This window comes from Pangasianodon hypophthalmus, chromosome 15 (assembly GCF_027358585.1).
Source record: "Pangasianodon hypophthalmus isolate fPanHyp1 chromosome 15, fPanHyp1.pri, whole genome shotgun sequence".
Classification (NCBI taxonomy): Eukaryota; Metazoa; Chordata; class Actinopteri; order Siluriformes; family Pangasiidae; genus Pangasianodon; species Pangasianodon hypophthalmus.
The window spans coordinates 2998824-3022514 of NC_069724.1; the positions used below are offsets into that span (position 1 = coordinate 2998824).

Below are 23691 nucleotides of genomic sequence, written 5' to 3' on the forward strand. Positions count from 1 at the left end.
ATAACACATGGTTTGATAAATATAAACATCGACATAAATCTATGAAATTCTATGAACACATGACATGTTACATGTAATGTAATGTACATATTCACTCCACGTCAACTGGATGCTGGAGGTTGTAGTGAGAAGGGAGTGAAGTAATCATCTCCATTCCACCAATCAGAATGCGAGCTTGGTCCTGAGCTCTATAAAGCTGTCAGAGCTTTCCCACAGAGTTGTCTTGCTCTTAAAACTTCTGTCTTAATGCAGACAGTCTACTTTTCTGAGCTTCTCTTAATGCAAGCTGAGCTTTGTTTAAATTTTAATGAGGGATGTGCAGTCAGTCTTTCCTGTAAGAAAAGGCTGCGCTTCAGGGGATTATAATTAAAACCAAGCATCATATGGTTCATTTAGAGGAGCTGCGTGTTTTTATTCCGAGCTCTGAATTTTCCCACTGATGGCCATCAATACAGATGCCGAGTTTGAGAGGAGTGCCCTGGGCGAGAGCGGCGGCGGGGGAGGCGGCGGCGGCGGCGGCGCGGCGGAATTCCGAGACACGCAGAAACTTCTTGGCGTCGTCGTGAGCGACGGGAAAGACGGACTCGGGAGCTGTTCCGACTCACGCCGACCGAGCGTCAAGTCGCTCAAGTCGCTGAAATCCCTGAGCGCAGAGCAGAACAGCCACAAGTCCACGGGGACCGGAAGCGTGCAGTCGTTGCCGCGCTCTCCCGCACCGGAGCGCACCGAGCCCGAGCCACGCAACTACATGTGGCTCGCGCTCTTCTCCTGTTTCTGTCCCGCACTGCCGCTCAACGTAATCGCGCTGTACTTCTCACATGCGGTGAGTCTGCCTTCACACCTAAGCTTAATGACACTAAAGGCCAAGCACCACACCCTAGGTGTGTGTCCTTTACTCTACATACATAAATATATATATAAATATAAATATTTATATCCTCCTTAAAGATAAGATAAGATAATCCTTTATTTGTCCCCCAGCCAGGGATATGAGACATAATACTTATAATAGTAATTATACACAATCTGATTATAAAAAGATAGAGAAGCTGTCAAGATATATATATATATATGTGCACAGAAACACACATAACAGTATTGAAGTGACCACAGTAATAAAGTGACCAAAATTAAATTTAAAATGAGTGAGTCAATATTTAAATATATTAAATATTCAGTCATTTGCATAACACATATACTCTATATTGATTTTTCTCACAATATTCTTTTTGTCATCAATTAGCCTATTTTTTTTTTTTTTAGCATACACACAGTTCAACAAATTCTATGCATATAAACATATACACACAAGCATATAAACACACACAGGGTGTCCCACAAGTCTAGTCTCACAGGAGAAAAGTACCAGACAATAGCTTTAACGTACAGAACTCTCTCAATATGTCCTCTATTCTTCTCAATACCCAGATTCAGACATCAATAAACACATAGTTAATGATGTCAGAAGTAAAGGTGTTACATGCCTGTATTCGTTCTTCTTTGCACAGATCTATCATAGTCTGTAAAAATATAAAAATATGCATTAATCCTACGATACTGGACTTAGATACGCATACGCACAAACTTAGTCTGTATACACAAATGTGTACACATGTTTGGACCTACAAGCGCATATGCATACACGCATGTACATGTGTAGATGGAGACATATAAAGACAATAGTGATACTAAAATTGTACAAACCCACGAGTTGAAACTACTGCCTGAGTCTTCTCATGTCATTGAATAATAAAAAAATAAATAAAAGCGACAAGGATCAAGGATATATTTTGGATTTGCTTTTCCTACAGTATGTCAGGTCTTAAATTCAGATTTATAATCGAGTGAAATTGTATGGAGGTAGCATGGAATTATAACTTTGTGCACAGGAAGCAGGGCATTTTGAGAAAGCAGGTGATGAACTGAATTCCAGAAAACACTGGCTCTTTCAGGATCAATCCTTAAGTTTCAAGAAATAAGGTTTCCAGTGATGTATTATTCGATATGGATTAAAATTTCTGTTGAATGTCTAGCTGAAAAAATGTGAAAAATCTGACTAAATGTATGCGGCATTGTTAATGGAGTTGGGATAAAAGTATAAATGAATAAACTAGGCCTATTTACATGAATAACTGTCATTTTCTTTCATATTATGGAAGAATGAATGTTGCAGATATAAAACAAATATTGAAAATGGATAGGCTAAATGAAAAGCTGTTTATGTGGCATGCGTAAAGATTGTTTTGGGTTTCTCTTAAAACTTTAATCTGACGCTCTCGGGATGTCGAAACCCAAGTAGATGCCCATTAGGAAGTCAAGAACCCTTATGTCATGCTGAAGGAACTACAGGGTGTAGTTAAATTTTTTTTTTAATGAAGTAGTGTTACTTTTTACACGGCGTCGTATCTTCTGGAGAATCTGAGCATCTCACGCCAGTGCTTATGAAGTTGTGTGTGTGTGTGTTTGTGGGACAGTCCCGCTCCATGACCCAGGCTAATGACTATGATGGAGCTAGGAGACTGGGCCGGCGTTCGCTGCTCTTCAGTATCATGGCCATTGCTGTGGGTCTGAGTATAATCCTTTATCTAGCAATCACAGGTAAATACACAAACACCCGATCACACAAATCCACACAAATAACATATACCACGTCCATCTAGCACGTATCTCTGTTGCTCTTTTTCTTTCTGTGTTCCCTAGAGAGCTGATGTGGTGTAATATAGAACGTCTTTATATCACGGATGATCAGTCGGGTGTGGCATGTCCTTCTGAGGATGTGAACAGCATCACTGAGATCTTAAAGGACTAGAATATCTTGCACTACAATTACAAAGTACATGTCACGCCTTATCATATCTCAGGCAATATGCGAAATGGTTTGGATTTCTCGTGCATGCTCTGTCTCCATCCTCTGAGATCGTGGACAACATCTGCGTGGGGCGTGTCTTATATGAAGGGTGCAGCCAAATAAACTGTCATGAGCTGAAATCTGCCAATAAAGCTTGAAAAGCAGAGCAAAAAAAAAGATACACAATAATTCTATGGACTAGAATTATTTCTATGAATTCTATGGATTTTCTTAACTGTTTAAATTTAAATGCAGGCATGTTATTTGTATTTTAATCATCAAAAATGTTACATTTGGGGAAAAAAAGGTCATGTTCTAAAACTGTTGTCTAAAAATGTTATACACAGCTGAACAGGTTGGGAAATACAGGTCAAAAAAAAAAGGGTGAAACCTAATGTAATATTGAAAAGTATGCATAATTACAATCATTTATTTAATAATCTATAGCCATATATAAATCACAGTCTGCTGCTATGGTTTAAATTGGTATTTGCTTCCTCTGTTTAACACAATTGCTGGATTAAGACATCATTTCCTTTTTTTTTTTTTTTTTACTCTGACAAGCACAGTGTTTATGACTAATCACCAACTGAGCCACAGCTGAGGATTTTTTTAATGTATTTAATATGATTTTATGGGAAAATAATTGATAGGAAAGTGGCTGGTCCGCATCCTGTGCCATTTACGCAATGCTTCTGTATAAAAAAAACTGGTCTTGAGTCCTTTGTAGATTTGTTTCATTATAATATATGCAAATGAGGTGTCAATATTGTATGAAGCATCACATTATATGAAACACCGGAAAGACATTTTTGATTTTCATGCATTTTCAAGCACATTTCTTGCACGTCATAAAATAAACATGCCTGGTTAATCAATGTGTGTTTATTTGAATTGTGCTTTAAATATATATTTTTGTTCATAAATTTGACCTAAATCCCATAACCCCGAGTACTAATCTAAGATAGGCTCCTACTGACATACATATTCATTAAAATACAAACGTTGTGAAAAATGTTAAAATGTTCCTAAATCGTCACCCTTATTGTAAGCTTGACAGATTATCCTATCAGATGTGTATGTAAGCTTGGGTGAGAGAAAATCAGGCTAAAAGACTTGGTATCAATTAGCCATCCAGGGCTGAGAAACCCAGAGATCAGAGGAGACAGAGGCGAGTCCGGTAATCGATACGCTGTCTCTGTAAGTGCACTACTTCCATATGTCTGTGCATTTAGTCATTACAAGCTTCAATGTGCATTTAGTCATTACCAGCTACAAAGCGAGCAAGGCATGGATGGCTTAGGCAGGCTCTCCCATCAGAAACTAGAGCTGTCTTGTCCTGGTGCTGCATGATTATCAAATAAAATATCTTTCGACTGAGTGGTTAAACCAATGAGAGAGCATGCAGAGGAAACAGGAGCTCACAATACAACCAGTAAAGAATATATGATTAATTATTACACATAATATATTGTTAGAATGCGATTATAATTGTGGAAGGCTTGCGGCTAGGTTTTCAGGATCAGTATCAATCACCAATAATCAACAAGAAAGGGTTTTTGGATGATAGGAGGTCTGGGTGTATTCATTTAGAAATTATCTCCAGAACTTTTATCTTGTTCGTTTGTGAACTTTTTTCATGATTGAGCAAAATTTTCAGCAGGTTCCTGTAGCCCCCCCAAACCACAGAACCACTAAAGATTTTACTAAAATCCATAAAGTATCTCAATTTTCTTTAATGCTTATATGGCTGATCATAAGTGGAGATAATGATAAGAGCACATGCCTTGGTGTAAAAGGCTTTGCTGATGGAGTGCCATAGACTGGTATTAATGTGTGGATGTACAATATGTTTCTAATCCAGTGTCAGATCTATGTACTTCAGTTATTCAAAATAAATACATTAAAAATTACGTACTAATAATTGTTCATGTAGGGAGACCCTTTGTGGCCTTTAACACATTCTCAGGAGTATTGTTAAATCTGCTGTTGATGACTAAAAGTTTTTTTCATTTATTGGGTACTGTGGTCTGACATGGTGTTTCCCAGCTATACTCTTCTATGCACTTCTGAACAATGTACAAAACTGATTCTGACACACCTAATATATGATCTTTTAAAGAGCACTTGAAGAGCTCAGAGACACTGTACAGAGAAACTGTACCCAATTATGGATGTACTGTTATATCTATTATCTATTATATGAGGTGTTTACACAACTGCGGCTTGTGAGTGTAGATTTTGTTGTGGCACGACAGCGTTAATAATGACATAGCCTCAAACAAAATTAAGTTGAGAGGCTATCATGCTTATCTTGACTACTATGTAGTGAATTTTTAGGGTTACCCCGTAATCATACAATCATCCAGCGTACAGTCTAGCAGATTGCTGTGAGTGGTTTTAGACGTACCTTTGTTCAACTGTGGCATTGGAAAGGGAAGATAACGTTTTTCATCCTTTATGCAGCCTTTGTGTGAGAAACGAGATAACTGTGGTGCACACGCATTTTTGATATACACACATTATCCACCCGAGAAACCGTCTTTCGCTCTCCCAATCTTTGTAATATATCTTGCAATAGAAATGGTTCTGTTCATCATAGACGTACTGTCTGCACTATGTCTGCACACATTTCTTAGATTTAATTCCGATTATTTGCTATAAAACAAGATCTTAGAGGTCATGGAGTATTTTTACGAGCCCAAACTGGAGTAAAAACCATGACCCTGGCAACCGTGTCATTAACCGTCCTGTTTTCTTCTCCTCCTCCACTGAAAATCAAGAGGTTCTTGCCACTTTGGGTCTTTATAAGCGCTTGTTACAGTTCCAACTTTGACCACTAGGCGCAATAACAATTCTATGGGGTTAAAAGGGTTTGCAAGCATATTTTATTTAAAAAAAAAAACCTCAAGTAAAAGTACTATGACTTAATTATACTCAAAAAAGTACCATTACCATGAACCATGTAGTCTAGTACTGTAACGAGAGTACATGTAGTTTGTTACTTTCCACCCCTGCCTACCTGTATGATGAGTTAAGTGCTGTATATCTTCACTATGTTTAAACCACACGTCACTATATCTTACTATAATGAAACAGCTGTTCCCAACACCAGTGTGTGTGGATCTTTGCTGGGAAATATGAAGTAGCACACCATTTAAAAGCAGGCGAGATCCTGCTCTGCATAAATGAAGTTTTGGAAATCAATAGTACTCTTCTTGTCTGACTCATTCAGACTCTTCCCTAGAACAAAGCGTCATCCGGCCCATGGGAGGCGAAGTGTGTGGCTGAAACTCACTTCACTGAGAATTCGAAAGTGTCGGCTATTTAATTACAGCATGGTCAGTTTCATGATTTTATCACAGAACCTTTATTTCACTAATCAGGAAATACAAGCGTGATATCATTGCAACGTAACACCAGTGTGGATCAGTAGTGTTGTTTAAGCGCATTGATGCCATGCTGGTAATAAGAGGAAGCTGTTAGCTTTTATACACACCCTGATTTCTGCAACGCTTCTTCAAGGCCGTTGTAAATGCAATGCAAGAGCAGCATAAACTGCGTAAAGAATCAGATAAGTGGTGTTATTGGGGTGTAACGAATGGTATTGAGATTCCAGTAAACTTCTAATGCACTCTCTCACTCATGTCCACCCACAGTCTTTCTCTCTCTCTCTCTGTCTCTCTCTCTCCGTCTCTGGATGGCAGCATGGCTTCAAGCCAACATGGACAACACATAATATAGCTGTGAGAAGATTTAGGACTGTGTGGTTGATTTTAAATTTTATATGTACACCCATTACAGTATATGTGCACACTGCAAAATCCTGGAAGCACAGCATTAACCGACTGATAAAGCAATATTAATTAACCCTGTGCATGCATTCTTGTAACACACACATCTCTGCACCCTCCCAACTCTTTCCTCCACCTTCGCACTTACTGGAAATGAGCACTGCTGGGACTTCCTGCACTACTGAGCTTTCTCTCCCACCAGCCCAGCCCCACTTTTTCCTGCACATCCACATCCACAAGAACACAAGGATGCATTGCTCTGCATTCAAAATTGCTCTGCATTTATTTTTGTTTCTTTTTTTTTAGCATGCAATGAATTGTATGGTGTCGTTTCAAATTCAACATGCTGGAGTAAAACGGCAAAACTGATCCCTGTATATTTACCCAAATGAAAATGTGCAAATCTCAAAATAAATACCAATAAATCCCTGGTGTATATCCATGGGGTCCCTATTGCTTTTATTAAATCATATGATGGTGGTGGTGATTACAATCAACAAGTATCAAGATTGTTACGCTTAAATACGTAGTTACTAAAGTTGAAATGAAATCTAAAACTCAATAACTAAAAAACAATTAATGTTAACTTTAATCTAACACAGAGCAGTGTAACACACAAAAGAAAGTGCTATCTACCCTATTCCACATACAAGAGCTCACAGACGCACATGATTGGCTAGTGTCTCCCTGATTGATGGGAGCAAGAGTATGCCATAAGGCAACATAACGCACTCGGAAGAAATCGCTATCTGCCCTCTTCCGCATATATGAACTTACAGACGACCACGAGTGGTTAGTGTCACTGTGATTGACAGGTGAGAGTAATGCTGTTCCTCACATCCAGAAAGCATGGCCAATATTGCTGTCATGGCTCCCAGCAGTGGATGGCTGTGGCATTGTCAGGATTTGAACTTGTGGTCTCCAGATGATAGAGCAAATGATTTTCTGCTTTGCCTCTCAGAAGCACTGAACTGAAATTTCAAAAATAAAAAATACACAGTGGCTCAAATCTCATCTGGATGAGTGAAAAATTCAGGAAGAAAAAGCTCTAAAGGCTCAAATAAGTTAACATGATAGCACATATTTTCCTTATTGTTCATAAAATTAAATATTTGCTGTGATCGTAAGTGGGTCCTTTTGTGGTCTGCAATTTCTAAAATGTGTGCTTTCAACCACAATTTATAGCCCTAGTTACTGCCTTTGCCATAGCTAAGAGCAAATGTCACTTTAGTCACTGTTCCTATTGAAACATGAGCCAGTTGAGCAGTGTTTGTGAAGCTGCTTTGGAAAAAAGCATCAGCCAAATGAGTTAAATGAAACTTTCCCAATAACAAACCCAATTTCAAATTCATTTAGATCGTTTCCATTTCCGTTTTACAAAACGGACAAAAGAGCAGGCTAGGATGTTAATTGCTTAATTGCACAATGCAGTAAACATGTCTGCAAGCATCTGCTGTCGCTACATTTCTTCATTTAGTTATTCAGGTTTTTGAGCTTTAATTTGTCACCTGTGGATCAAAAATACAGATAGGTGACCAAAACGGAAAGAAAACTCTGGCTGCTGAAGCTGCTCTGGTGGATTGGGGTGGCCTAACACCTCATAAAGACACTTATTACCCATTTTATACATATATATATATATATATATATATATATATATATATATATATATATATATATATATAACCAGTGACACATGGCATCATGCAAATTGTGTGTGAGAAAAAGAAAAAGCAACTATGCTGAGGTTGCTAAGACTTTTATTCAGTGCTGCTCGAGGTAAAAAGCATCATCCTCACTCTCACTGTCCTCCAAAAACATGCTCTGCAGAGGCAGCTTCTCAGACGCTATGGCCTCTGTTTGAAGATCTTCTTGCAGACGACAGAGCCATCTAACCGATTCTCTGATTCGGCTGAACTTGGCTGAGCGGAAGTGCCACATCAGGAGCAAGCAGAGCAGGATAACGGTTATGGAGACTGCCAAAATGAGAAAAAAAGATGAAGTTAATAATGAATATAAAAGAGACATTTATTCATAAATGTTCACAAAAAAATACCTTCCTAAAATTCCCAAAAGTTGTGCAATTGTAGCATGTAAATATACTAAAAGTTTGCTTACTTGCAGCAGCCAGCACTAATCCCTGGCCTCTGTGTCTACTGTTTTCACTCATCTTGATCATAATAGGAACTGCCTTTTGATGTGATGACACATTTACCTGACAAGAAGGGGGGAAAAAAAGCACAACAGCAGCATCAGAACAGTAGAATACAAGTAAAAGTAGAGCGTATAGCTCACACTACCATCTACTGGACACTAGAGGTAGTTCTTTTGTAACCTTTGTACCAACTAGAACCCATTCCAGATTCACCCCCATGGGCTCTTTCCACCAACCTGCATGAGCTGCTCCTGAAAACCTGAAGCTTGAACCTGCAGTTGCTGAGTTCCTGGAGCCAGTAGCGTGTGGAAGAAGCCTTGCACATCTGTATGCACCAACACAGAGCCATTCACCTTGATCACCGCATCAGACACCGGCCGGCCCTCTTTGTCTTTCACCACGCCACTCAGCCCCTTATGAATCTAGCAATTAAAAACAGACACTTAAAAAAACATCATACAGCATTCCTGTATTTTGTGCACTACAGACCATATCTAATAAATAAATAAATAAATAAATAAAATGGATCAGATATCAAAAAGCCTACACTGACATGCTGTATAACAGCTAGATTCAATATTAAAATAAAACAATGAGTTTATTCATTCAATTCATTGTTATACAATTATATTTCACACTGGATGACTTTCTAATAATGCTACTTAAATGGATGGTGTATACGAAACATCAGTGTGTCTATGAAATTAATTCATATTCATTTATATATTCACATTTCTGTAGCTTCTTTTTTGCATTCGTTTCTAATTTAATACGATATCTTTTGTTACAAATTACAGTACCAGCAGTAACTTGAGTAAAAAAAAAAAGTAGAATTTTAGAAATATTTACACGAATCGCATAAATGAATTTGGTAAGTAGTCATAGCAAGGCACTACATACACTCCACAAGCTTGTGTAAAACCTGGCGATCAGTGTTTCAATGAAAGAGGAAAGACCCAAGGAAAATTGGAGATTTGTACAAAGGAGTTAAAATGGTCAGTATCACAAACTGTTGACCTAGAAATAGTACAGAATCTTGAATATTTATTAAATATATTGAACATTTCCTTTTCTGTTCAAAATTAGAAAACGTACTGGTTATTTCCAGTTGAAATGAAAAAAAAAAAACCCTGATTTTCAGTGTGGTCGCAGAGATCACACGCTACATGCCAGTTTGGCCAATTTGGGGATTTTTGCTGTGTTCTTGTTAATAAGCATGACATTACAGAAGCGCTAGCTGTGACTTCATGTACTTCATGTATAAGCTATATTTAAGGTCTGCATTTATGTTTTATGAAGGTTTTAGCATTAGTCTAATGACTACGCTGAACAAATCACAGCACCTGTCTGAGTGTAAATATTACTGGAATACATGGTAATGATATTGGCACTGTGGTTTTTGACGTGTTAAGTGTGTAAAGTTATCTTGGACAGCTCTCTAAGAGCAGTGAAAGCAGCGCTGACCTCCAGCAGCATGGCAAACAGAGCCGTCTTGTGCTCTGCCCAGAGCGGAAGCAGCTGCTGAGCAGGTGGGTACAGACAGCAACCGGTGTACACAGTGATCTCAGGACACAAACCCACATCCATACTAAAATCCTGCAACACACACAGACTTAATGGCTGTAATTTGTATCTTATTTGTGTGTGTATACGGGGGGAATGTAACTAACAGATGATTAAAAAAATACAAACTTTACAAAAACTGGTTCAGATTTCTAAAAATCATCTTCAATCATGCACACGTTTTTCTCCTCACATACTCTCAGCTCAAAATGACCCTTAAGACTCTTAACATTTAACTCTTAACATTTAACTCTTAACATTTAACTCTTAACATTTAACTCTTAACATTTAACTCTTAACATTTCGTAACCGCTTTATCCTGAGAACACTGGGCGCAAGGTGGGAATACACCCTGGATGGGATGCCAGTCAATCAAAGGGCATCATTCACACTCATTCGCACACTCATTCGCACACTCATTCGCACACTCATTCGCACACTCATTCGCACACTCATTCGCACACTCATTCACACACTCATTCACACACTCATTCACACACTCATTCACACACTCATTCACACACTCATTCACACACTCATTCACACACTCATTCACACACTCATTCACACACTCATTCACACACTCATTCACACCTAGGGGCAATTTATCTTGGGGCATTTTTAAACTTCAACCCTCAATTACATACTCAGGGCTGATTTTGGGCTCGGTGCTCATAATTACAGGTTTACATTCACACTGAAAAATTTCTTCCAAACTCGATTGTGGATTGCAATTCTATACATCACTTTTTTGGCACACAGTTTCACAAACACATACACCTGTGTTAGACACTAGGTGGATCTGTTTCCTGTAATTTTTAATTATCTTACTGTGAAGGAAAATGCTTTTCGGATGCACAGCGCATCATTGTGCAGGAATACCTGCATACGATCAGCCGATCTCGTATGAGAAGATTTTTAGCCATGCAGGTCAGCACAAGATGTGCATTTTTCAAATGGAAACAGGAAGTAACAAGACAAATTGAACCATCACATGACTCGGCATGCGGCCCTGAGTTCAGAAGGCGTCCACACCACTCATGAGTCCGGGAAAAAAAAACGCAAGCGTGAAAGCGATCTTAGCCAATCAACCTAATGACATGTTTTTGGGAGGTGGGATGAAACCAGAGAAACCTGAAGAAACCCGTACAGACATGTGGAGAACACGTGAAACTCAACACGGACAGTAACCAGAGCTCAGCATCAAATCAGTGACCCTGGAGCTGTGAGGTGACAACACTACCCACTGTAAATAAGAAGCAACATGTTTGTTTAACTGAAACAAGCAAATAAGCATTTAAAAAGTCCAACATAATGTAAAATGGTGGTGGTGTTTTTTTTTTTATTTATATCCATGGCACCACAAAGCATAAGGTGTTAACACAACCTTCATACTGCCCATGTGACCTCTGAACTCTGCACCTTTCAGAACTCCTCCTTCGACTGACTCTGTGGGATTACAGCATTCACGTCATCACACACACGAGACACAAAGCACAGTTAAGAGATTGTCATATATAAATAAAATACCTTGCATAAGTATTTACCCCTGTTAATTTTTTCCACAATTTGTAGTGTTTCAACCTGGAAGTGAAATGGACTTAACTGGGATTATATATCACATGAATCTACACAAATCTAGGTATTTTGCTAAATTATTTACAAATTTAAAACTGTTAAGTTGTCAATGCGTAAGTATTCACCCCCGTTGCACTGAAATCCCTAAATTAGTTGATGTCAGACGTCACATTATTAGTTGAATGGAGTTGACCTGTGTGTAATTAATGGGTAAAGTGATCTCAAGGTTAATGAATAAACCTGTTCCTGAAAGAACCCAGAGTTTTTTCAGAAAACACACTTAAACTAACAGCATCATGACGACCAAGGGGCTATCAAAACAAGCGACACAAAGTTCTGGAAAAGTACCATTCAAATATCCTGTGAAACACCATTAAGTCTATTATTTAAAAAAATTACTCTTTGTTTATTTTTGCAAACTATAAATCACTTTAATATTACAGGTTATTTTGTGTAGATTCATCACATATAATCCCAGGATTCAGTTCCAGGCTGTAATACTCAGAATGTCGAAACATCTAAGGGGTGAATATTAATGCAAGGCACTATAGGCGGTTGTCGTTCTTTTCCATCTGGAAAGATCTTTTGTTCCTTTTGTTCCTACCCAGTCCATTGATGCATCCGGGGTAACCCAAGTGCATGACAGGGTGACTGCTTGCATAGATCGAGGCCAAATATCTCAAGGTTTCTTCATTGTGTGCTAGAGAGATGCAAGAAAGACAGACGTTCATCCATGTTGAACAAATATGTTCTGTCTATCAATTCAGAGTAAAACAACACTAAATAAATCACCTGGTTCAGTGGGTCTGTCATAGGGGTACGTTGTCAGCAGAGAACCTCCTTCTAGTGTAACAGAGAGAGAGAAGCCTCCTCCCTCGATCAGATTCATCATCGCACGTGTTTCGGGCTGCGCAGACATGTTGCCTAAACACATACACAGGCTTCAGGCCCTGAAATCGTTCAGCAACTGAACAAATAGCAAGAACCAAGGGCAGTGTACTAACTGACCATAGATGAAGTCTGTGTCAAGGTCTACACCGTGAGCATTGGTGAGTCCTGCCGTGGAGAAACACGAGCCTTCCTGAGCCAGCTCTCTACCATCCGGATTCACACATGGCACGATCACAATCCTGCTCCTGTCAATCAGCTTAAAGAACAGAGGAGCTCGCATGAATCTGTTCCTATACAGCCAATGCTTGTACGAGCTAAAGTAAAATTAAAATAATAAAGAGCAGAATTGACCGTGATAAAGTTTAGTGCATTTTTTTAACTTCCTAATTTGGTCTTGGCCAATTCCCACCCCCCAGGCAGCTCTGCCCTATCGCATGTCAGCTACCATTCGGGAAGTGTGAAGGCTAGCACGTACTTCCTCAGAGACACTCAAAGCCAGCCACCAGATCTTTTCAAACTGCTGCTTATGTTGTTTCACAGGGCAGCCAAACACACTTGGAGGAAAGTGCTATCTGCCCTCTTCCACATACATGACCTCACACATGCCTGCATTTGGCTAAGAGAGAGAGTATGCTGTGCCTCCCACCCAGAGAACATGGCCCACTTTGCTCTCTTGGACCCCCGGTCACAAATGGCTGTGGCGTCATCAGGATCCGAATTCGTGATCTCTAGACGATAGGGTGAACGCTTTCCTGTTGCACCACAAAAAGTTTTAAAAGGTTGTTGACTTGTGACACCCACCTTTGTGATGGTAGGGTCCCCACCATAGTTTATACACAGAACAGATGCAAACTCCAGCAGCAGCTCTGGCCCTGCTGCAGCGTTTCCATGGACACCTGCGACGTACCGGATTTTTGGCACCGTGGGCCGTGTTGACTCAGGACTCGCAGAGATCTCCAGAGCCCAAATAGGCCGGAACTCCCAGCTGTTACCCAGACTGACCCAAACAAAAATAGTTTGTTCACACAAAATGCTCAATTTTCCAAATTACTTCAGCTATTTCTGCTAAATTGTAGACAACAGATATGTCCGTTAATTATCCTTACTGATGTTTATTTTTAAACGACAGTTTTTTAAATAGTGCATATTTACTTTTGTTTGAAATAGATCAAATAGTTCAGAGGAAGACTTTCAGGTAAAAGTGCTCGCTTATACAAGAATAATTCTTCATTTAATTTGTAGTTGTAGTCTTTTGCCTTTAAATACCTTCTTTGCACCACATATCTAGAAAGCATTCCACCTTCTCTGTAAAGTCCCTACATCCTTTTTTCCACTTTTGTAAAACTAGCCAGAGATCATGTTCCTGGATCATACCCAGGTTTGGCTTTGAAACTTGACAAGTTGTACTGAACTTCCAGATTTAAACTGATAGTGGCGCTACGGCGCACCGTTTTACATTTTTGTCCTGAAACAAGCCATACCGTTAAGTACTCAGTAGCATCTGCACCTCAGTAAATATGAAAAACATTTTGAGAATTGCAAACAATATGGCTACCACATGCCAGTCAATCCTTTTGAGGCGGAGCTTAATTTACTCAAAAAGCTGTAACCATGATTTCAATGATTCCTGCAGGAAACAACAATAGGTTTGGGACGTGGTCATCAATAGGGGCGGAGTCAGATTTCTTCAAATGTTTCTCTGGCACCGTGAGTCTGATCAAGTTAAAGTTTGGTATACTGCAACCTTTGTGCTAATACACAATATTAAAAATGTTTACTTCAAAAGCATGGCCACTGACAGCCAATCAGCTTTCAGCAGACATTTCATACAATAAGCAATTAGCTACCATCACAAAAATATGATAAGTTTGTTCATCTGAAGTCTCTTTATTGTTCTAAGTAACGACAAGAACTGGACACTGGAGACATATCTGCAAAGGCTGCTTGTACTCCACAGATTATTATTATGATTATGATTATTATTATTATTACTATTATGAGCAGGTTACCTGTACAGACGGGTGATATGAGGAAAGTTGAGGTGAAGTCCATGCAGGAATTCTGAGCGTTCCGTGTGCTTCCTGTAGTGCAGAGTTCTGGCTGGAAGATAGTTCTGGACGAGCTGTTCGAGGCCATGATCAGAGGACAGGTTCTCCACCAACCTCCGAAACTCTTCTTCCTCCATCTGACTTTCAGATTGCGGCTGCTGAACTCGAGTCAGTGCAAAATCCACCTCCTCCACCCAAGTTACAGTCACCGTGACCGACGCTGAGAGTGGAAAATATCTGAAGAGAAAGCAGCATTAAATAACACATTAAAGCTGCTTATATTATGGTTGCATTTTAACTTCAGTAAGCACTGTGAGAAAAGTCTATAGCGATGGGAATTTTTTTTTAGATTACAATCAGTCAACTGAGATGCAAAACCCGGGACTGCTTCTACTCCTATGGATTAACAGGCTAAAAGGTTACTGATAAAGTTTGAGAAGCTTGCACTACTAGATCTACATTATAATTATAGATTCTAAAACTTTTCAAAATAGATTTGTATTAATGCTTTATTAGTCAGTGAATATTTAATGTGTGTCACTATGTTGCTGTATTTCTGGACATCAAATCATATGCACAGTATATACACAGTAACAGTGTTTTTATTTTAAGTTTAATCCAACTGCCTTTCATTTCTCACCCTGGAGCAAAGGCATGGAGCTGGTATACCCCAGGAGTCAGAGGTCTCCAGTACTCTCCTGTGCTGCTGGTGTGAACCCGGTGCCTGGAGCCGTCCACCTCTATGGTAGCATTAGCAACAGCCTGACCAGACTGGCTATCAGTCACTCTACCCCTGACTGAAAAATGAACCTGACAAGAAAAGCAAATGAACACTGGAGAAACCAGAGGAACCCCACAAAGGCACGGGAAGAACATAGACAATAACTTCACAGAGACGGCCAACTGAGCTTGGGAACGAACCCGGGACCCTGGAGCTGCGAGTTGGCAAAGCTACCTGCTGCATCTATTTTATTTATATGGCACTTTTATCAATAGACATTGTCACAAAGCAGCTTTACAGAAATTCTACCGATAGATTTTAATCCCTAATAAGCAAGCCAGAGGCCACAGTGGCCAGGAGAAACGTCTTGAGACAACATGAGGAGCTTAGGCATTAACTGTTTTGGTAAGTGCAATCTTTAGAGTATCCATGTGGGAACCATCTAGAGCAATCTTTTTTCCCCCCAGTTTTATCCACAATTTGGTCACCTGCCAATTCCCACCCACCAGCCAGCTCTCCCTATCATAAGAACTAAAAACTGGGGTGGGTGACAGCTTCATGTGCTTCCTCTGAGACATATTAAGCCAGAAACCTGCATCTTTTCAAACTGCTGGTCAAGCTGCATCACAGGGCAGCGTAGCACTTTCTGAGGAAAGCGCTATCAACCCTCTTCCGCATACATGAGCTCACAGATGGCCACGATTGGCTAGCGTCACTCTGATTGACGGCGATATCTATATGGGACCATCCCCAGCAGCTGAGAGTCCAGAAAGCTCCAAGCAGAAGCATCAGGATGGATGAGGCAGGTCCACAGGGCAAAGGGAGTCATATATTAGACACTCAAATCATTTACACATTTTAAGTGAATACTCTCAGAAATCTTATTTTAAAATGTAAAATATCAATGGTTATTGTGCCTATATTTCAGAGAAGAAGCAACAAGATAAAATAATGTCTTAAAACAGTGATCATCCAAATATTACCATCATGGATATACATATTAAAAATGTACAACATATCCATGAGAGGTGTGCGACTGAACATACAATATTTACTACGACAGTAGGTGGTTTGTATGTAGCCATAGAGACCGAAGGACACAATGACAATATCATGAATTATTTAAAAAAAGAAGCTTCTCAATCAATACAGTCGTATACACAGAAAATACATGGGTGAAAAGAAGCAAAGAAAGGATTAAGGTATGTCAGTAAAGGAGAGCAACCTGTTGGATTAAGTGTAGCAGAGGTCTTTGATTCTGTGTCCAGTATGTTGTAATGTTTTCAACTGGAGGATGCAGATCACAGCTTATTCCAATTCTGACTCCCAGAGTGTCTGTGTTATGGTACGTCCAGGTCTCCAGATCAATTCCTACGTTCAGAAAGATCATTAAAATATGAACTTTCAAATAGTTCTGTGCATGATGATATGGGACAGATCTAAAAATAAGCCCTTGTAGTTTACAAGTAAATGAGAGCAGGGTTATTAATGTGTCAGTGCTGTCGTTGTTTCATTTCTATTTCATTCCAATCGTGAGTAGACAACTGTAAATGTTACATCCTAGACTCCAGATGATGGCTAAAAATCAAGACTAGGTCTCACCTACAGGGGCACCATGATTAATTTTATTTCTGTCCAAATGCCTCAGGTCCTCACAGGTCTGTGACATCTGGAGAGATGAAAATTCCTGAACCAAAAAAAGGAATAAATACATTAGAAGTAGGTTTGGGTGAATACAGGATTTCCATTTTGTGCTACTGTCTGTGAAAATTACCCTCCTCCCAAATTATAATAATAAAATAGAATCCCAAAGAATACCACAACAATAGTTTCAGGTATAATTCTGGCATTCTTATGAATAAAACATAGGTTTTTAACCTGGGAGTTCATTTTGCTTTTCAGTGGGTTGAAGCATTTCTACATTTTCATTTGCACCTCACCACACGTTGAGTAACGACAGCTGTGCATGGTCTGAATCTCTCACTATTCCTGTTGTCTCTGGTTGATTAGGCAAAGGCACAAATTATTGTAAACTGTTTTAAGCCTGACATGGATGGCTGCTACTGTGAGCCTGCCACTCATGAAACTCAATATGGGCCTAATCAAGCATTTCTGGGAGGTGGTGTGAAGTCAAATTTTTGCTCTCACTGCACTCAAGTTAGATTAAATATTTCATATTATTATATTTTAGAACCTTTTCTCCCCTTGTCATCTTGGCAGTGTTGATATGTTACTGTCTTTGCACTTGTGCATGTTCTAGGAAATGATGATGTTACGGTTATCATTTGCATGTTCACACACAAGAGTATTTTCATTATATCATCCAAGTCATTTAACTCAGGCTAGACATCAATAATACTTAATACTTCAATACTTACCAAATAGGCCTGTGTGATTGATTTAAATACAGCCTCATCAACGGCATCAACTGAACCCGGATACGTCACTCCAATCACTCCTAAAAACACAAAGGCTTAACACAGCGAGTCTCAATGTCCTGCTAAAATTTAAACACAAATTCTTTAACGTACCACCAAGAATACTAGCAGACAAAACAAATGAGTAAGCCTTAATCCAGTTCATCACTGCCTTGGTTTCTGGTCGAACAAAATCAGCCGCGTGGAACTGGTCAGGAAAGTTCCTGGTCAAGTCAGCATTTTGATTCTCACCGTCGTTCACACCACCACTGAATTCTCTATTTACATTAAAATATTCTGGAGCTAAAAAGAGATAAACAATGTGTGTGATTTACATTATTATCCAGAGTAGAACACTAGTGTGTCCTTTTACCTTTTCCAGACTCGTACCTTCTTCTGCCATTTCATAACCATCTGGGTTCATGGAAGGTAGAATGTGCACTCTCGTACTGTTCACCAGTTGTGTGATTAAAGGTTCGCTGCCATAATTACTGCACAGGTACTCGATCAAATTCAAGAGAATCTCTTGACCTACAGCATCATTGCCATGCAAGTTGCCGACAAATATGACTTCAGGTTTACCTGCTCAACAGAAGCCAGAAAATGGGGAGAAACATAGTTAAATGTGGGAAAGTAAATCAGCAGCTCAGCTAGGAGTGGGCAATATGGATGGCCTTCAAATAATATTACAATATTTAGGATATTTTTGCAATGACTATATTCTTATTATATACCAACATAGAAAAAACTAACCTTGTACAGCTGAACCACTTCCATACTGCTGATGTAGCTTATATTTTAGGAGCTACATCAGACCTCAGTGTTAGCATTGAGCTGATTCATGTTATAAGCAAGCGCCTCATGTTTACTTCAGAATAATATATTTTTAAATCACATTATCATAAATTATATATTGCCCAACCCTAATCTTAGGCATTAAAAACTGATTTGGCATGCAAATCATTCTAAAATGAATATCTACATAAACAGATTTCTTCTAAGGGACTACCTGGTTCATCAGTGCCAAGGTTAGAAGATATCTTCATGACGTAGAGTTCTCTGCCCTGCACCGATTGGCCAATAGAGTACAGTTGGGCAAGAGACGAATAAACAGAGCTAATCCGCTGCAAGAACACTTCCATGTCTGAGTAACTGTGATGACTAAAGCCCTGTCTCTGGACTAGGGGCTCAGGTGTGGAAGCTTGTTGGTGGTCAAGAACCTGTTCAGTCGACTGGTATGCCACTGTCAGTACAGGAGCAGTGAGCTGGGGCATTACCACCTCTTCACTCAAATCCTTTAGGGTGAAGTTTAGTAGAGTGGCTTTGCCTTCAATCACTGTTACATTGTTCACAGTGCTTGGAAGGTACCTGAGACACATAAAGGTAAGGTAAATGTAAGATCTCAACTAACACCAACTGATAGCAAATGAAGTCTGATTATTGGTGATCACCCAAGAGAGCTGGCTGTGATGTTATACGTTCCTGGCAGCAGCAAGCGGTAATAATCGCCAAATATCCATGTTGTGATGATGTGATCTATTCCGGCAACTGAGATGTTTGAGTCTGGGATACCCATTCCTGAGGTGGTCATGACGTAACCTCTGACTCCCATATGAACCTTGAAAAGAAAAATAATACAAGACGTATGCAGCTTATTTACAGATGTGACAAGAGCAAATCATTAATGTTTAATTTACAATAAATCATTTGACCCAATAGACTATTTTCCCCATTATCTTCTCAATTTCCCCCCTCCAGCCAGCTCTGCCCATCATACAACAGCTACCAACCAGAGAAGGTGAGAGCTATCATGTGCTTCCACCAAGAAACATCAAGACAGCCAGCCGAATGTTTTTGAACAGAGTGGCGTAACAAACTCAGAGGAAAGTGCTATCTACCCTCATAGACACCCAATGATTGGCTAGTGTTGCTGTGATTGACAGGGAAGAAAGACTACGTCATCCATCCCACCCAGAGTGCACGGGCAATAGTGCTCTCTTGGACTCCTGGCCCAGATGACAGTGGGATCTTCGGGATTCGAACTCTCAGTGACCTGGCAAATGCTTTTTTTTGTTGCGCCACTCAGGAAGCCCCAATAGAGCTAATTAATTGAACTAATTTCAATTACTTCACTAACTAATTTAATACTGTTGAGATAGTTAAACATTATGCAAAATATATTTTTTTTAAGATAAAAAAAATGCATTGCAACAGAAGTTTGACCAATTTTCCAAAATATCTAATACTCAAGGCTGAAAACTTATTCAAAAAAAACAAAAAAAAAAAAAAAAAAAAGAACTTGAATGAAAGTCCCAGAACAGTGGGAACATCACTTTGGTCATATTTTCTTACCTTTTCCATGTATGCTAGCAGAGCTTCCCTATTGTTGTTCCATTCAGTATAGAGATCTGAAGCCAACGGGTATTTGCAGCAGCTCAGCTGAAAGGTGACTTCAAAGCAGTTTCCTCTGAAGTAACTAAACTCTTGCATGCTTCCTGCAATTTACAAGCACATTTAAAACATCAAGATGCAGTTTGACATCAGGAATAAATTAATTCCATACACGCAATCATTTTCACCTTGCACATCAGTCCACTCTGCAGTTGTCCCATTTCTGAACTCCTCGTTCAGCTCGTCAGGACAATGGGACTCGCCCTCTCTCATGATTGAGTGGTTTTCAGTAAAAGTCTGTACCAAATAGCGGAAGAGGGCATCATCATCATCATCATCATCTGTATGTCTGTATGGACCTGGAGTAATGTGGGAACTGGAGTAATCAAAGGGGTAGCTGGGCTTTACTGAGCCTCCTTGCAAGTTTCCAGCAAGAACAAACCTTGGGGCAAAGACAGATAGCATTGTTGGTGTTTGGTTACAAATTATAATCCAAGCAAGGGCCAAAAATGGTATGAACCTACAAAATGTTATACACTACATGACTAAAAGTATGTGGACCCGTCACCATCACACCCATATTTGGTTCTCCTCCAAATTGTTGCCACAAAGATGGAAGCACACAATTGTCTAGAGTGTCTTTGTATGCTGTAGCATTACAATTTCCCTTCACTGGAACTAAGAGGCCCAAACCTGTTCCAGCACGACAATGCCTCCGTGCACAAAGCAAAGTCCATGAAGACATGGTGTGTTAAGATTGGTGTGGAAGAACTCGAGTGTCCTGCACAAAGCCCTGACCTCAACCCCACTGAACACCATTGGGATGAACTGGAACGCTGATTGTGCAGCAGACCTTCTCACTTGACATGAGCCTGACTTACTAATTATGCTCTTGTAGCTGAATGAACCCAAATTCCCACAGAAATGCACCAGAATTAAGTGGAGAAGAGTGGAGGTTATTACAACAGCAGGTTATGCCTACGGTTTTGGAACGAGGACATAACAGGAAATAGGAAAATAATTGCATTTAGTAAATAGTAAAGACCTACTTTTTGTGTAACACCCATTTAGTGATTGCTAACACCTCAGGTGCACTTGGATCAAAGCGGTCAGGGAAATTGGGGTTTAGATCACACTCTCCTTCTACAGGCTTCTCAAAGCCATCAGGATTCACACTGGGTAAGATATAAATATCTGTGCTGTCTACAAGTTGAGTCACTCTGGGATCAGTTCCGTACTGACTCAAGAGATAATCAGTGAGGTAGATCAGGAGCTGTCTGGACAGCACCTCGTCCCTGTGGATGTTCCCCACGTATCTGAATCGCGGTTTCCCAGGAACATCCATCATCAGGAGATCTGTGGGAGCTGTGATCCTCATCACCCAAAGTTCTCTGCCTTCAGCAGACCTGCAGACGCTCGCGAGGCTGCAAATGTGCGGGTATTTTTCAGCGAAATGCCAAAGACGACGACTAAACTCCACATAACTGTAATATTCCCTGTACGTTTCCTCATCATATACCTGCAATTCGACACTGGCACAATAAACAATGTGTGAAATAACGAAAAGTTGGGTTACAATTGACCGGAAATACGCCATGTTTTGCTAAGCGACATAGTGACCTTGACCTGGGTCATGAAGGCTCGCGCTGCGTTTTATGTGCTAGCGGAAATGTGGCTAAGCACGAAAAAAGCAACTTTTTTTTTTTTTGTTACAGAAACTGTTTAATATTGTTAATATTTCTATAATTAAATGTTACCTCGGATCAAATAACTGACTAATAACCAGATCACACAGTAGTTCACTGACTAAAATAAAAAATAAAAACCTGAAAAGAAGTAAAAATCGAGTTACCTAGCATTAGCAAGTGCAGGGGTGTAAAATACCTGGCTAAATGTACTTACAATATTAAGTATTATTTTTTGGCGAATTAATACATTACTTGAGTATTATACAAATTGAATACTCTTACTTCATTTCATTTCCCAAGAAAAATCTGACTTTTTACTCCTTACATTATTTATTATTAGATTAGATTCAACTTTATTATTATTATTATTATTATTAAAAAGTAAATAATAGTAACCTACAAATCTCAGATGTGTCTGACTGTGCACAATATGTCAATCTAATTCAATTTTATTGGATCAGTTTAACATCAAATCAAGGTCATTTTCTAGGAAAAAAAAATACTGTATAGTATATATACTATAGCAGATAGCTAAAGTCATCAAGTTCGTCGATGACATGGTGGGTTTCATCAGCAAGAACGACGAGTCAGCATTCAGAAAGGAGGTGCAGCGGCTAACGGACTGGTGCCGAGCCTACAACCTGTCCCTGAATGTGTACGAAATAAAAGAGATGGTTGTTGACTTCAGGAGAGCATGGAGTGAGCACTCTCCACTGAACATCGATGACTCCTCCGTGGAGATCATCAAGAGCATCAAATTAAGGCGGAGAACCTCACCTGGTCCCTCGACACCAGCTCCATAACCAAAAAAAAGCAGTGTCTCTATTTTCTGCGAAGGTTGAGAAAATCCCATCTCCCACCCCCCCCATCCTCACCGTGTTCTACAGAGGGACTATCGAGGGCATCCTGAGCAGCTGCATCATTGCCTGGTTTGCACGGTTTCAGATCACAAGACCCTGTAGCGGACAGTGAGGACAGCTGAGAAGATCATCGGGGTCTCTCTTCCCTTCATCACAGACATTTACACCACATGCTGCATCCGCAAAGCCACCAGAATTGTGAATGACCCCACGCACCCCTCACACAAACTCTTCACCCTTCTGCCGTCTGGCAAACGGTACCGAAGCATTCGGGCCCTCATGGCCAGACTGTGTAACAGTTTCTTCCTCCAAGCTATCAAACTTTTCAATACCCAGAGACTGGAGTGACACCAACCCAGACACACATACACACACACAAACACACACTCATACTCAACTGTACACCATTCCACTCCCTTTGCATTTTTGCACATTTCTTTCTTAAATTGCTGGTGAATTCAAAATACTGTATTGACCACCTGCATTTTTGCTGCTGACTAGTTTGTTATGTTTACATTTACAACATTTATTATTATATTGTAATATCTTTTTGCACTTTATTCCACACTAGAACTGTGAACATTGTTTAATTTCACTGTGTACTGTACCAGCTGTATCGGGTGTTACGACAATAAAGCCACGTGACTGACTGGGAGACTGGCTAGCTAGCAAACTAACATTAGCTACATCTGTTCATAAAATGAGGCGCCTCATTCGCCTCCCTAAAAAGCATGAAC

The 23691-nt window shown here is 39.7% G+C and overlaps 2 protein-coding genes across 2 annotated transcripts; one reads left to right on the forward strand and one right to left on the reverse strand.

Moving 5' to 3' along the window:
• The first annotated feature begins 231 nt into the window (after window positions 1-231).
• On the forward strand, window positions 232-3784 carry trarg1b (trafficking regulator of GLUT4 (SLC2A4) 1b). The gene is made up of 3 exons (XM_026938921.3): window positions 232-823; window positions 2475-2598; window positions 2701-3784. Exons 1-3 carry the CDS (start codon window positions 440-442, stop codon window positions 2706-2708), a joined length of 516 nt encoding a protein of 171 aa, XP_026794722.1. The 5' UTR covers window positions 232-439; the 3' UTR covers window positions 2709-3784.
• Window positions 3785-8385: 4601 nt separating this feature from the next.
• Window positions 8386-22059, reverse strand: cpdb (carboxypeptidase D, b). Its single transcript, XM_026938323.3, has 21 exons — window positions 21456-22059; window positions 20595-20848; window positions 20368-20510; window positions 19467-19633; window positions 19025-19383; window positions 18406-18597; window positions 18130-18318; window positions 17977-18056; window positions 17201-17285; window positions 16824-16969; window positions 15518-15687; window positions 14839-15114; window positions 13631-13826; window positions 12947-13085; window positions 12731-12862; window positions 12543-12638; window positions 11748-11809; window positions 10262-10393; window positions 9034-9219; window positions 8761-8857; window positions 8386-8618 (listed from the first exon to the last, which is right to left on the reverse strand). The coding sequence occupies exons 1-21, from the start codon at window positions 22001-22003 to the stop codon at window positions 8407-8409; spliced, it is 3861 nt and encodes a 1286-aa protein (XP_026794124.3). The 5' UTR covers window positions 22004-22059; the 3' UTR covers window positions 8386-8406.
• Between the last annotated feature and the right edge of the window lie 1632 nt (window positions 22060-23691).

Excerpts from the sequence above, each read along its gene's own strand:
- trarg1b (XM_026938921.3), top strand. The coding sequence starts at position 440 with ATGGCCATCAATACAGATGCCGAGTTTGAGAGGAGTGCCCTGGGCGAG. Across the intron at positions 824-2,474 it reads CGCTGTACTTCTCACATGCG|TCCCGCTCCATGACCCAGGC; the intron begins GTGAGTCTGCCT and ends TTTGTGGGACAG.
- cpdb (XM_026938323.3), bottom strand. The coding sequence starts at position 22,003 with ATGGCGTATTTCCGGTCAATTGTAACCCAACTTTTCGTTATTTCACAC. Across the intron at positions 20,511-20,594 it reads AGAGTGGACTGATGTGCAAG|GAAGCATGCAAGAGTTTAGT; the intron begins GTGAAAATGATT and ends TGTAAATTGCAG. Across the intron at positions 12,863-12,946 it reads TGACACAGACTTCATCTATG|GCAACATGTCTGCGCAGCCC; the intron begins GTCAGTTAGTAC and ends GTATGTGTTTAG.